This window comes from Pelodiscus sinensis, chromosome 5, assembly GCF_049634645.1.
Source record: "Pelodiscus sinensis isolate JC-2024 chromosome 5, ASM4963464v1, whole genome shotgun sequence".
In the NCBI taxonomy this organism is placed as follows: Eukaryota; Metazoa; Chordata; order Testudines; family Trionychidae; genus Pelodiscus; species Pelodiscus sinensis.
Window position 1 is genome coordinate 133,874,906 of NC_134715.1, and position 12,204 is coordinate 133,887,109.

At 66.1% G+C, this 12,204-nt stretch overlaps 1 protein-coding gene across 9 annotated transcripts in view; it reads right to left on the bottom strand.

Moving 5' to 3' along the window:
* ADISSP (adipose secreted signaling protein) overlaps window positions 1–12,204 on the bottom strand; it is a 100,453-nt gene that overhangs the window by 38,884 nt on the left and 49,365 nt on the right. For all 9 annotated transcript variants that reach the window (XM_075931082.1, XM_075931087.1, XM_075931085.1 and 6 more), the window contains exon 3: window positions 3,875–4,017. In XM_075931082.1, coding sequence (XP_075787197.1) covers window positions 3,875–4,017 — 143 coding nt within the window. The remainder of the gene's footprint in view (window positions 1–3,874; window positions 4,018–12,204) is intronic.

The window sequence follows — 12,204 nt, forward strand, 5'->3', positions numbered from 1 at the left end:
AAGCCCTGCACGGATACAAACGTTAGATCCACCCCCAACCCACAAGCACAGGCCATGGAGATGGGTTTGCAGCCCTGCCAGCTGGGGCGTTTCCTGCGGCGCTGACGTACCCGTTCGGGGTGGGGAGACACCTCTCGGCCCGGGGATGGCTGGGCTTTCCCCAGAGCCGGCAGATGTGGCAGTGAGCCCTGGTCCCTCACCCTGCCCCGGTCACGGCGTCTCTCAGGACCAGGACAATTCCCAAAGGCGGCAGCGGCCGGATGCCGGGGACCAGCACGGGGAGGGGGGTTGGAGCTCGCTCCTTCCTGCTCTCCTCTCTTTCGGCCAGACTCCTCCGCCACAAATTTGTCTCCTCTCGTTTTTTGTTCAGGCCTGTAATGGAATCGGCAGCCCCACCCTGAGCACCGACACGGGGAGGAAACCGTCTCCCGGCTGCGACCACGCAGCCAGTCCTGGAGGCAGCAGCCAGCTAGCAACATGGCCACAACCCTGCCCCAAGCTGCTTCCAACAAAACCGCCGGGAGACTCAAGGGGCCGGCAAGCCCCAAAGTGAAGGGCTGTCAGGGTTAATGAGAACATCAGAACGGCCAGACGGAGTCAGACCAAAGGCCCCACTAGCCCAGTGTCCTGTCTGCTCACAGGGGCCAATGCCAGGTGCCCCCGAGAGAGGGAACAGCACGGGGAATCATCCAGTGATCCCTCCCCTGTCGCCCGTTCCCAGCCTCTGACAAACAGAGACTAGGGAAACCATCCCTGCCCATCCTGGCTAACAGCCATTGACGGGCCTAGCCTCCATGAATCTATCTAGTTCTTTTTTGAAGCCTGTTAAAGTCCCAGTCTTCACAACATCCTCTGGCGAGGAGTTCCACAGGTTGAAAGTGAACTGCAGGTTGAAAGTGAACACTTACTTCGGTTTGTTCTAAACCAGCTGCCTATTCATTTCATTTGGTGACCCCTAGTTCTGGGGTTAGGGGAACAAGTAAATAACTTTTCCTTATTCACTTTCTCCACAGCGGCCATGATTTTATAGACCTCTAGCATATCCCCTTTAATCGTCTCTTTTCCAAGCTGAAAAGTCCCAGGTTTTATTAATCTGTCTTCACATGGCAGCCCCCTCCCCCCCGCATGTAAATGTGTAACCACTAGAATTTCCAGAGGTTACACATTTACACTGTTACTCCTCCTGCAATGAGGTATAACAGTTAAGGACTTAGTTCGGATTAACTTTAAACTGCCGCGTGTAGCCGCGGGCAGTTCGTTCAAACTAAGGAGGATTTAAAAATGGCGGCTGGACGGGAAAATGCAAATAAAGCTCGGGATATTTAAATCCTGGGCTTCATTTGCAACTCCGGTTGCCTGATTTGCCTACCTAGCTCGAATTAACGAGCTAGTGCGGACATGCCCTAAGTGATCCAAGGGGGAAGAGTGAAAAGTTGTGAACTTCCAAGGAGAGGACCAATAGCAAGGGGCTCAAACTGCAGCAAGGGAGGTTGAGGTTGGACAGTAGGAAAAACTCCCTGCCTGTCAGGGTGGTTAAACACTGGAATCAATTGCCTAGGGGGGTTGTAGAATCCCCATCCCTGGAGAAACCCGTCAGGGTGGTCTAGCTCTATTATGTGGCCCTGCCACGAGGGCAGGGGACTCGACCTCTCGAGGTCCCTCCCAGTCCTACAGTTCTATGACGACATGGGCATTCGTTGACCCAGCCCCTAAGCTCTTGGGAGAACCCCCGGGGGGTTTATTACGGGGAGGAAGGGGCTCGTGCTCCCGCCGGCTGGTGACACGCACCGAGCGCCGGACTTGGCCAAGGCGGGGAGAGGACGCGCAGAGAAGCTACAGGTCTCTGCGGCTGCAGCGAAGCGTTGGCTCGGCGGCGGCTGGAAGTCACCATCACGCTGCCACACAACCCCCGAGAGGCTCCTCGTCTGGACGCGCTCCAGGAGTCAAGGGCAGAGGGAGTCAGGCCAGTAGCTCGCCGAGCTAGAAACAGCAGCTGCCTCTTCCCGACTCCCCGGCCGCGCCAACGCTCGTTTCAGAGCGCTCACGCTACGGCCACCTCCGGCGGGGCAGCTGGTTTCTGCCGGCCCCGGGAGGCGCGTCGGGCCGGGGGCTCGCTCCCCGGCGACTCAGAAGCAGAGCCCCCAACGGCTGCCAGAGCGAAGGCTTTGGAGGGCACGTGTACAGCAGCGGGCACACGGCACAGCCGGGCACCAGCCCGTTTCCAGAGACGACAAAATGATTCAGCTGCCCCCACCCCAACAGCAGCCTCTTCCCCTTGGCTCTGCCGGCGTCCGGGGGGCTCTCAGCCCTGACCTCGGGGGGGCAAGAAACCTCTCGCGGGCCGGATCCAGCCCACGGACACCCTGCCGGGACCCTCGGGCAGGCAGCAGCCGCTGGTTTAAGCGCAGGGCTGCTCCGTGCGCCTGAGGCTTCCTGTGATCTGCCTGCTCCCAGCCCAACCCTCAGCCCCTACGGGCTGGAAACAACCAGCCAATCGGAGCGGAGAGATTGGCCTGGGGGTGGGGGGGGCGAAGGGGCTGAGAGCCACGTGGAGGGGGCAGCCTGCAGTCTCAAGTGAGCCCGCCTGCCTTGGGGTGCTGCAAGGCTGCTGGCCAGGAGACACTTAGGTATCCCCCTCCCCCCCAGCCAGAGCCTGCCTCTGGCCCCCCGCCCCTCCTGAACCCCAACTCCCTCCCCCAGGTCACCCTCCAAACCCTCTGCACCCCCCGCCCCAGGCCCTGTACCCCCTCCCATGCCCCTCCCCCAGGCCAGGGTCCGCTCCTGCACCCCCACACCCTTCCAGAGCCTGCACCCCAATCCCCTACCCCAGAGCACAGCCCCCCTCACCCAAACCCCCTTCCAGACCCCACACCTTCTCCTGCACCCCCACACCCTTCCAGAGCCTGCACCCCAATCCCCTACACCAGAGCACAGCCCCCCTCACCCAAACCCCCTTCCAGACCCCACGCCTTCTGCTGCACCCCCACACCCTTCCAGAGCCTGCACCCCAATCCCCTACCCCAGAGCACAACCCCCCCCTCACCCAAACCCCCTTCCAAACCCCACACCTTCTCCTGCACCCCCACACCCTTCCAGAGCCTGCACCCCAATCCCCTACCCCAGAGCACAGCCCCCCTCACCCAAACCCCCTTCCAGACCCCACACCTTCTGCTGCACCCCCACACCCTTCCAGAGCCTGCACCCCAATCCCCTACCCCAGAGCACAACCCCCCCCTCACCCAAACCCCCTTCCAAACCCCACACCTTCTCCTGCACCCCCACACCCTTCCAGAGCCTGCACCCCAATCCCCTACCCCAGAGCACAACCCCCCTCACCCAAACCCCCTTCCAGACCCCACACCTTCTGCTGCACCCCCACACCCTTCCAGAGCCTGCACCCCAATCCCCTACACCAGAGCACAGCCCCCCTCACCCAAACCCCCTTCCAGACCCCACACCTTCTCCTGCACCCCCACACCCTTCCAGAGCCTGCACCCCAATCCCCTACCCCAGAGCACAACCCCCCTCACCCAAACCCCCTTCCAGACCCCACACCTTCTCCTGCACCCCCACACCCTTCCAGAGCCTGCACCCCAATCCCCTACCCCAGAGCACAACCCCCCCCTCACCCAAACCCCCTTCCAGACCCCACGCCTTCTCCTGCACCCCCACACCCTTCCAGAGCCTGCACCCCAATCCCCTACCCCAGAGCACAGCCCCCCTCACCCAAACCCCCTTCCAGACCCCACGCCGTCTCCTGCAGCCCCGGCCCTTCCCCCGTGCGCCCTTCCGCACCATCCCAGACCCCGCCCGCCCCCGAAGAGCTGCCCTTGCCCGCTTTCCAAAGCCTCGGCGTGGCCCCCCCCCGCCCTACCTTGACCAAGAAGTCGCCGTCCTTCTCCTGGGTGACCATGACCACGGAGTCGTGGAGCTTCTCGTCGAAGTGCACGTGGGAGTGCGCCCCTTCCACCGTCTGGCTGGCGGCGAAGCGGACCCCGCCCGCTTTCGGCTTCGTGCCTGCCGGGGAGAGGACCGAGCAACGGGTTAGCCCGGGGCGGCCACAGGGCGGCCGCGAGACCGAGGCACCCTCCAGGCGACGACCTGGGCCGGGAGCTCCTCCGGCACCGGGCTCCGAGTCTCGGACGGGGACCGCAGGCTCCGGCTTCCTAGGACAGTGACACCGTGGCCCCGCAAGTCCTGCAGGATCGCTGCGGCAGGGCGAGTCTAGCGCCGCGCTAGGGCCAAGTGGGGACCCTGAAAGGGGACGATTTTTCTTGCTGCAACTCCTCTCGGCCTCAGCGGGGGGGGGGGGTTCAGCATCTGACTCATCCCAAATTGATGCCATGCACCCCCTTCCCCCAACCACCATGAGAAACAGGCTCTTCATATGCCCCCCAGGTTCTCCTCTGCTCCCACCACCACCATCCCAAGCAACCTCCCACCTTGCTAGGCACAAGGCCACGTCCCCCTCCCTCGGAACCACTGCTTAACCCAGCCGGGCAGACTCCGCGCCGAGTCCTTCCGTGCCAGCTCCGCCCGCATGCCAACGCCAACAGCTTCCTGCAGCTCCCCCGCCCTGGAGGTGCCCACCCCCGGCCTGCAAAAAGGGCAACCTCCATGTCCCCCGCTTCCTCGGCATACCGCCCCTGCAGACGCAGCCCTGACCTGCAGCCATGGGCAGAGACGGTCGCTGGTCAGCCTGTGACCCATCTCAGTTGCACCCAGCTCTGGGGAAGCTGCCCCGTATCAGCGAACAGCCGGCGGCACAGCCGGGCTGCACCCGTAGCCGTGCGAGCAGATCACTAGTGCAATGACCCAGGGCACAGAGCGGGTCACGAGAAGACCGGTCGAAGGGCTGGTGCCGTTTACACCAGCGCGGGGGGAGCGGTGCCAAGCTGCTCACGGCCACATGGGTCGCTGCAGAAATCCGGGGGGAGGCGGGAAGGAAGGGCTCCCAGGCCTGTGCCGGGCAGGTCAGAACGGTCCCTTCGTGCCCCCAAATCCCCAGTCTCCGTCGCTCCCGCTGGGAGGCAGAGCGGGCGCGAGTCTGAGCGGCACACGAGAAAACCGACACTTGCCACGAGCCCGTCCAATCGCAGCCCTGCCCCGCGCGCCCCGTGGTGCTCCTGCCACAGAGTCACAAAGGCCCCGCCACGCCGAGCGCCCGCGCAGCAGGCCCAGCGCTATTAGCGGCTAATCCACCAGCGCCTGTGCCAAGCGCAGCCCCCACGCCCAGGCTGGCCAGGAGGCCCCGCGGTGTCATCGCCAGCTGTAAAAATAAGCCTTTGTTCGGTTAACTACGCATCCCGGCGAGGCCGCGAGCACAAAAGGCCACGGGGCCCAGGAACAGAGCCCTGCGCGGCTGGGCCAAGAGAGCTGCGTGGATTGCCCCGGTGGGGGAGGAGGGCGCCAACGCGGAATCACGCAACCGAAAAACCAGCCCCGCGCCAGCAGCTGAGACACGCAGGGGGAGCGCTCGGACGCTGCATGGAGCCTGCCCAGGACCCGGGGCCTCAGAACAGCTCCCCGCCCAGACGGACTTTCCTGCCTAGGGATTGGCACTGTCATGGCTGCACGTCCACCCAGCTCCAGCTCCAGCCTCTCCCAGCGCCAACAGGGCTACCAGGCCTGCCGTCCCTGTGCCTCCCGGGGCCCAGCCCACCGCTTCACCCAGCACCGTCCAGATCCGGAGGGAACGGCGATCGGGCATGAGCAGCCTAATACCAGACATTACTGGTCACCACCAACCAGGCAGGGCCTAAAGCAGGGGGCTGGCCAACCCCGAGACACTGCCAACGAATGATCCCAGCCTATCCCGTCCCCCGCTTGGCCCCCTCAGCTCCCCAGCATACTGGGTACGGCTGGTGGGATGTGTACACATGAATAGGGGTCCGGGATAGTGGTAAGGGGTCTGGTAGAGCAGTAAGGGGTCTGGTGGAGCAGTAAGGGGTCCGGGATCGCAGTAAGGGGTCCAGTAGAGCAGTAAGGGGTCCGGGATCACAGTAAGGGGTCTGGTGGAGCAGTAAGGGGTCCAGGATCGCAGTAAGGGGTCCGGTGGAGCAGTAAGGGGTCTGGTGGAGCAGTAAGGGGTCCGGAATCGCAGTAAGGGGTCCGGTAGAGCAGTAAGGGGTCTGGTGGAGCAGTAAGGGGTCCGGGATCGCAGTAAGGGGTCTGGTGGAGCAGTAAGGGTTCCGGGATCGCAGTAAGGGGTCTGGTGGAGCAGTAAGGGGTCCGGGATTGCAGTAAGGGGTCCGGGATCGCAGTAAGGGGTCTGGTGGAGCAGTAAGGAGTCCGGGATCGCAGTAAGGGGTCTGGTGGAGCAGTAAGGGGTCTGGTGGAGCAGTAAGGGGTCCGGGATCGCAGTAAGGGGTCCGGGATCGCAGTAAGGGGTCTGGTGGAGCAGTAAGGGGTCCGGGATTGCAGTAAGGGGTCTGGTGGAGCAGTAAGGGGTCCGGGATCGCAGTAAGGGGCCTGGTAGAGCAGTAAGGGGTCCAGGATCACAGTAAGGGGTCTGGTGGAGCAGTAAGGAGTCCGGGATCGCAGTAAGGGGCCTGGTAGAGCAGTAAGGGGTCCGGGATCGCAGTAAGGGGTCTGGTAGAGAAGTAAGGGGTCCGGGATCGCAGTAAGGGGTCTGGTAGAGCAGTAAGGGGTCTGGTGGAGCAGTAAGGGGTCCGGGATCGCAGTAAGGGGTCTGGTGGAGCAGTAAGGGGTCCGGGATCGCAGTAAGGGGTCTGGTGGAGCAGTAAGGGGTCCGGGATCGCAGTAAGGGGTCTGGTGGAGCAGTAAGGGGTCCGGGATCGCAGTAAGGGGTCTGGTGGAGCAGTAAGGGGTCTGGTAGAGCAGTAAGGGGTCCGGGATCGCAGTAAGGGGTCTGGTGGAGCAGTAAGGGGTCCGGGATCGCAGTAAGGGGTCTGGTGGAGCAGTAAGGGGTCTGGGATCACAGTAAGGGGTCCGGGATCACAGTAAGGGGTCTGGTGGAGCAGTAAGGGGTCTGGTGGAGCAGTAAGGGGTCTGGGATCACAGTAAGGGGTCCGGGATCGCAGTAAGGGGTCTGGTGGAGCAGTAAGGGGCCGGCCACAGCAGGCGCTGCCCTTGAAGCGTGTTTCCCCCTTTGTCCTCCAGCCTAGAAAGATGGTCGCACTGAGCGGCGTTGGAACGTCTCACTTGCTCTGCGGGAATATTTGCAGGGGCCGCGCTCTCCCCCTCCCCGTGCGCGGCTGAGGAAGACAGCGGGTAAAGCTGATTCAGCCAAACCCCAGGAAACACGGGCGGGGATAATTGTGTTCAACACCTGCTCATTCGTATTCACGGCCTGGGAGTTCACTTTGCTACACGAGGGTTTCTGTAGAGCAGCGAGAGACACGTGAATTAACGTTGTCACGGGGGCCAAGCCCCGGCCGCTGGGAACGGTGCGTTGGGGTCCGAGGGGAACGTGCGTGGGCGGGATAAGGCAGGGTCGTGCAAACGCCTCCTCCGCCCGCCCACAGAACCCCCAGCCCACGCTAACGGGGGGCACGGTCGTGCAAACGCCTCCTCCGCCCGCAGAACCCCCAGCCCACGCTAACGGGGGCACGGTCGTGCAAACGCCTCCTCCACCCGCAGAACCCCCAGCCCACGCTAACGGGGGCACGGTCGTGCAAACGCCTCCTCCGCCAGCAGAACCCCCAGCCCACGCTAACGGGGGCACGCTCGTGCAAACGCCTCCTCCGCCCGCCAGCAGAACCCCCAGCCCACGCTAACGGGGGCACGGTCGTGCAAACGCCTCCTCCGCCCGCAGAACCCCCAGCCCACGCTAACGGGGGCACGGTCGTGCAAACGCCTCCTCCGCCAGCAGAACCCCCAGCCCACGCTAACGGGGGGCACGGTCGTGCAAACGCCTCTTCCGCCAGCAGAACCCCCAGCCCACGCTAACGGGGGGCACGGTCGTGCAAACGCCTCCTCCGCCCGCAGAACCCCCAGCCCACGCTAACGGGGGCACGGTCGTGCAAACGCCTCCTCCACCCGCAGAACCCCCAGCCCACGCTAACGGGGGCAGGGTCGTGCAAACGCCTCCTCCGCCAGCAGAACCCCCAGCCCACGCTAACGGGGGCACGCTCGTGCAAACGCCTCCTCCGCCCGCCAGCAGAACCCCCAGCCCACGCTAACGGGGGCACGGTCGTGCAAACGCCTCCTCCGCCCGCAGAACCCCCAGCCCACGCTAACGGGGGCACGGTCGTGCAAACGCCTCCTCCGCCAGCAGAACCCCCAGCCCACGCTAACGGGGGGCACGGTCGTGCAAACGCCTCTTCCGCCAGCAGAACCCCCAGCCCACGCTAACGGGGGGCACGCTCGTGCAAATGCCTCTTCCGCCAGCAGAACCCCCAGCCCACGCTAACGGGAGGCATGGTCGTGCAAACGCCTCTTCCGCCAGCAGAACCCCCAGCCCACGCTAATGGGGGGCACGCTCGTGCAAACGCCTCCTCCTCCGCCCGCAGAACCCCCAGCCCACGCTAACGGGGGCCACGGTCGTGCAAACGCCTCCTCCGCCAGCAGAACCCCCAGCCCACGCTAACGGGGGGCACGGTCGTGCAAACGCCTCCTCCACCAGCAGAACCCCCAGCCCACGCTAATGGGGGGCACGCTCGTGCAAACGCCTCCTCCACCCGCAGAACCCCCAGCCCACGCTAACGGGGGGAACGCTCGTGCAAACGCCTCCTCCGCCAGCAGAACCCCCAGCCCACGCTAACGGGGGGCAGGGTCGTGCAAACGCCTCCTCCGCCCGCAGAACCCCCAGCCCACGCTAACGGGGGGCAGGGTCGTGCAAACGCCTCCGCCGCCCGCAGAACCCCCAGCCCACGCTAACGGGGGCACGCTCGTGCAAACGCCGCCTCCGCCAGCAGAACCCCCAGCCCACGCTAACGGGGGGCACCGTCGTACAAACGCCTCTTCCGCCAGCAGAACCCCCAGCCCACGCTAACGGGGGGAACGCTCGTGCAAACGCCTCCTCCGCCCGCAGAACCCCCAGCCCACGCTAACGGGGGGCACGCTCGTGCAAACGCCTCTTCCGCCAGCAGAACCCCCAGCCCACGCTAACGGGGGGAACGCTCGTGCAAACGCCTCCTCCGCCCGCAGAACCCCCAGCCCACGCTAACGGGGGCCACGGTCGTGCAAACGCCTCCTCCGCCAGCAGAACCCCCAGCCCACGCTAACGGGGGGAACGCTCGTGCAAACGCCTCCTCCGCCAGCAGAACCCCCAGCCCACGCTAACGGGGGGCACGGTCGTGCAAACGCCTCCGCCCGCCCGCAGAACCCCCAGCCCACGCTAACGGGGGGCACGCTCGTGCAAACGCCTCTTCCGCCCACCAGCAGAACCCCCAGCCCACGCTAATGGGGGGCAGGGTCGTGCAAACGCCTCCTCCGCCAGCAGAACCCCCAGCCCACGCTAACGGGGGCACGCTCGTGCAAACGCCTCCTCCGCCCGCCAGCAGAACCCCCAGCCCACGCTAACGGGGGCACGGTCGTGCAAACGCCTCCTCCGCCCGCAGAACCCCCAGCCCACGCTAACGGGGGGCACGGTCGTGCAAACGCCTCCTCCGCCCGCCAGCAGAACCCCCAGCCCACGCTAACGGGGGCACGCTCGTGCAAACGCCTCCTCCACCCGCAGAACCCCCAGCCCACGCTAACGGGGGGCACGGTCGTGCAAACGCCTCCTCCGCCCGCAGAACCCCCAGCCCACGCTAACGGGGGCACGGTCGTGCAAACGCCTCCTCCGCCCGCAGAACCCCCAGCCCACGCTAACGGGGGCACGGTCGTGCAAACGCCTCCTCCGCCCGCAGAACCCCCAGCCCACGCTAACGGGGGGCACGGTCGTGCAAACGCCTCCTCCGCCAGCAGAACCCCCAGCCCACGCTAACGGGGGGCACGCTCGTGCAAATGCCTCTTCTGCCAGCAGAACCCCCAGCCCACGCTAACGGGAGGCATGGTCGTGCAAACGCCTCTTCCGCCAGCAGAACCCCCAGCCCACGCTAATGGGGGGAACGCTCGTGCAAACGCCTCCTCCTCCGCCCGCAGAACCCCCAGCCCACGCTAACGGGGGCCACGGTCGTGCAAACGCCTCCTCCGCCCGCAGAACCCCCAGCCCACGCTAACGGGGGGCACGGTCGTGCAAACGCCTCCTCCGCCCGCAGAACCCCCAGCCCACGCTAATGGGGGGCACGCTCGTGCAAACGCCTCCTCCACCCGCAGAACCCCCAGCCCACGCTAACGGGGGGAACGCTCGTGCAAACGCCTCCTCCGCCAGCAGAACCCCCAGCCCACGCTAACGGGGGGCAGGGTCGTGCAAACGCCTCCTCCGCCCGCAGAACCCCCAGCCCACGCTAACGGGGGGCAGGGTCGTGCAAACGCCTCCGCCGCCCGCAGAACCCCCAGCCCACGCTAACGGGGGCACGCTCGTGCAAACGCCGCCTCCGCCAGCAGAACCCCCAGCCCACGCTAACGGGGGGCACCGTCGTACAAACGCCTCTTCCGCCAGCAGAACCCCCAGCCCACGCTAACGGGGGGCACGCTCGTGCAAACGCCTCTTCCGCCAGCAGAACCCCCAGCCCACGCTAACGGGGGGAACGCTCGTGCAAACGCCTCCTCCGCCCGCAGAACCCCCAGCCCACGCTAACGGGGGCCACGGTCGTGCAAACGCCTCCTCCGCCAGCAGAACCCCCAGCCCACGCTAACGGGGGGCACGGTCGTGCAAACGCCTCCGCCCGCCCGCAGAACCCCCAGCCCACGCTAACGGGGGGCACGCTCGTGCAAACGCCTCTTCCGCCCACCAGCAGAACCCCCAGCCCACGCTAATGGGGGGCAGGGTCGTGCAAACGCCTCCTCCGCCAGCAGAACCCCCAGCCCACGCTAACGGGGGCACGCTCGTGCAAACGCCTCCTCCGCCCGCCAGCAGAACCCCCAGCCCACGCTAACGGGGGCACGGTCGTGCAAACGCCTCCTCCGCCCGCAGAACCCCCAGCCCACGCTAACGGGGGGCACGGTCGTGCAAACGCCTCCTCCGCCCGCCAGCAGAACCCCCAGCCCACGCTAACGGGGGCACGGTCGTGCAAACGCCTCCTCCGCCCGCAGAACCCCCAGCCCACGCTAACGGGGGGCAGGGTCGTGCAAACGCCTCCTCCGCCCGCCAGCAGAACCCCCAGCCCACGCTAATGGGGGGCAGGGTCGTGCAAACGCCTCCTCCGCCAGCAGAACCCCCAGCCCACGCTAACGGGGGCACGGTCGTGCAAACGCCTCCTCCGCCAGCAGAACCCCCAGCCCACGCTAACGGGGGGCACGCTCGTGCAAACGCCTCCTCCGCCCGCCAGCAGAACCCCCAGCCCACGCTAACGGGGGCACGGTCGTGCAAACGCCTCCTCCGCCCGCAGAACCCCCAGCCCACGCTAACGGGGGCACGGTCGTGCAAACGCCTCCTCCGCCCGCAGAACCCCCAGCCCACGCTAACGGGGGGCACGCTCGTGCAAACGCCTCCTCCGCCCGCCAGCAGAACCCCCAGCCCACGCTAACGGGGGCACGGTCGTGCAAACGCCTCCTCCATCCGCAGAACCCCCAGCCCACGCTAACGGGGGGCACGGTCGTGCAAACGCCTCCTCCGCCCGCAGAACCCCCAGCCCACGCTAACGGGGGGCACGCTCGTGCAAACGCCTCCTCCGCCCGCAGAACCCCCAGCCCACGCTAACGGGGGGCACGGTCGTGCAAACGCCTCCTCCGCCCGCAGAACCCCCAGCCCACGCTAACGGGGGGCACGCTCGTGCAAACGCCTCCTCCGCCCGCAGAACCCCCAGCCCACGCTAACGGGGGGCAGGGTCGTGCAAACGCCTCCTCCGCCCGCCAGCAGAACCCCCAGCCCACGCTAACGGGGGGCAGGGTCGTGCAAACGCCTCCTCCGCCCGCCAGCAGAACCCCCAGCCCACGCTAACGGGGGCACGGTCGTGCAAACGCCTCCTCCGCCAGCAGAACCCCCAGCCCACGCTAACGGGGGCACGGTCGTGCAAACGCCTCCGCCCGCAGAACCCCCAGCCCACGCTAACGGGAGGCAGGGTCGTGCAAACGCCTCCTCCGCCCACAGAACCCCCAGCCCACGCTAACGGGGGGCAGGGTCGTGCAAACGCCTCCGCCGCCCGCAGAACCCCCAGCCCACGCTAACGGGGGCACGCTCGTGCAAACGCCGCC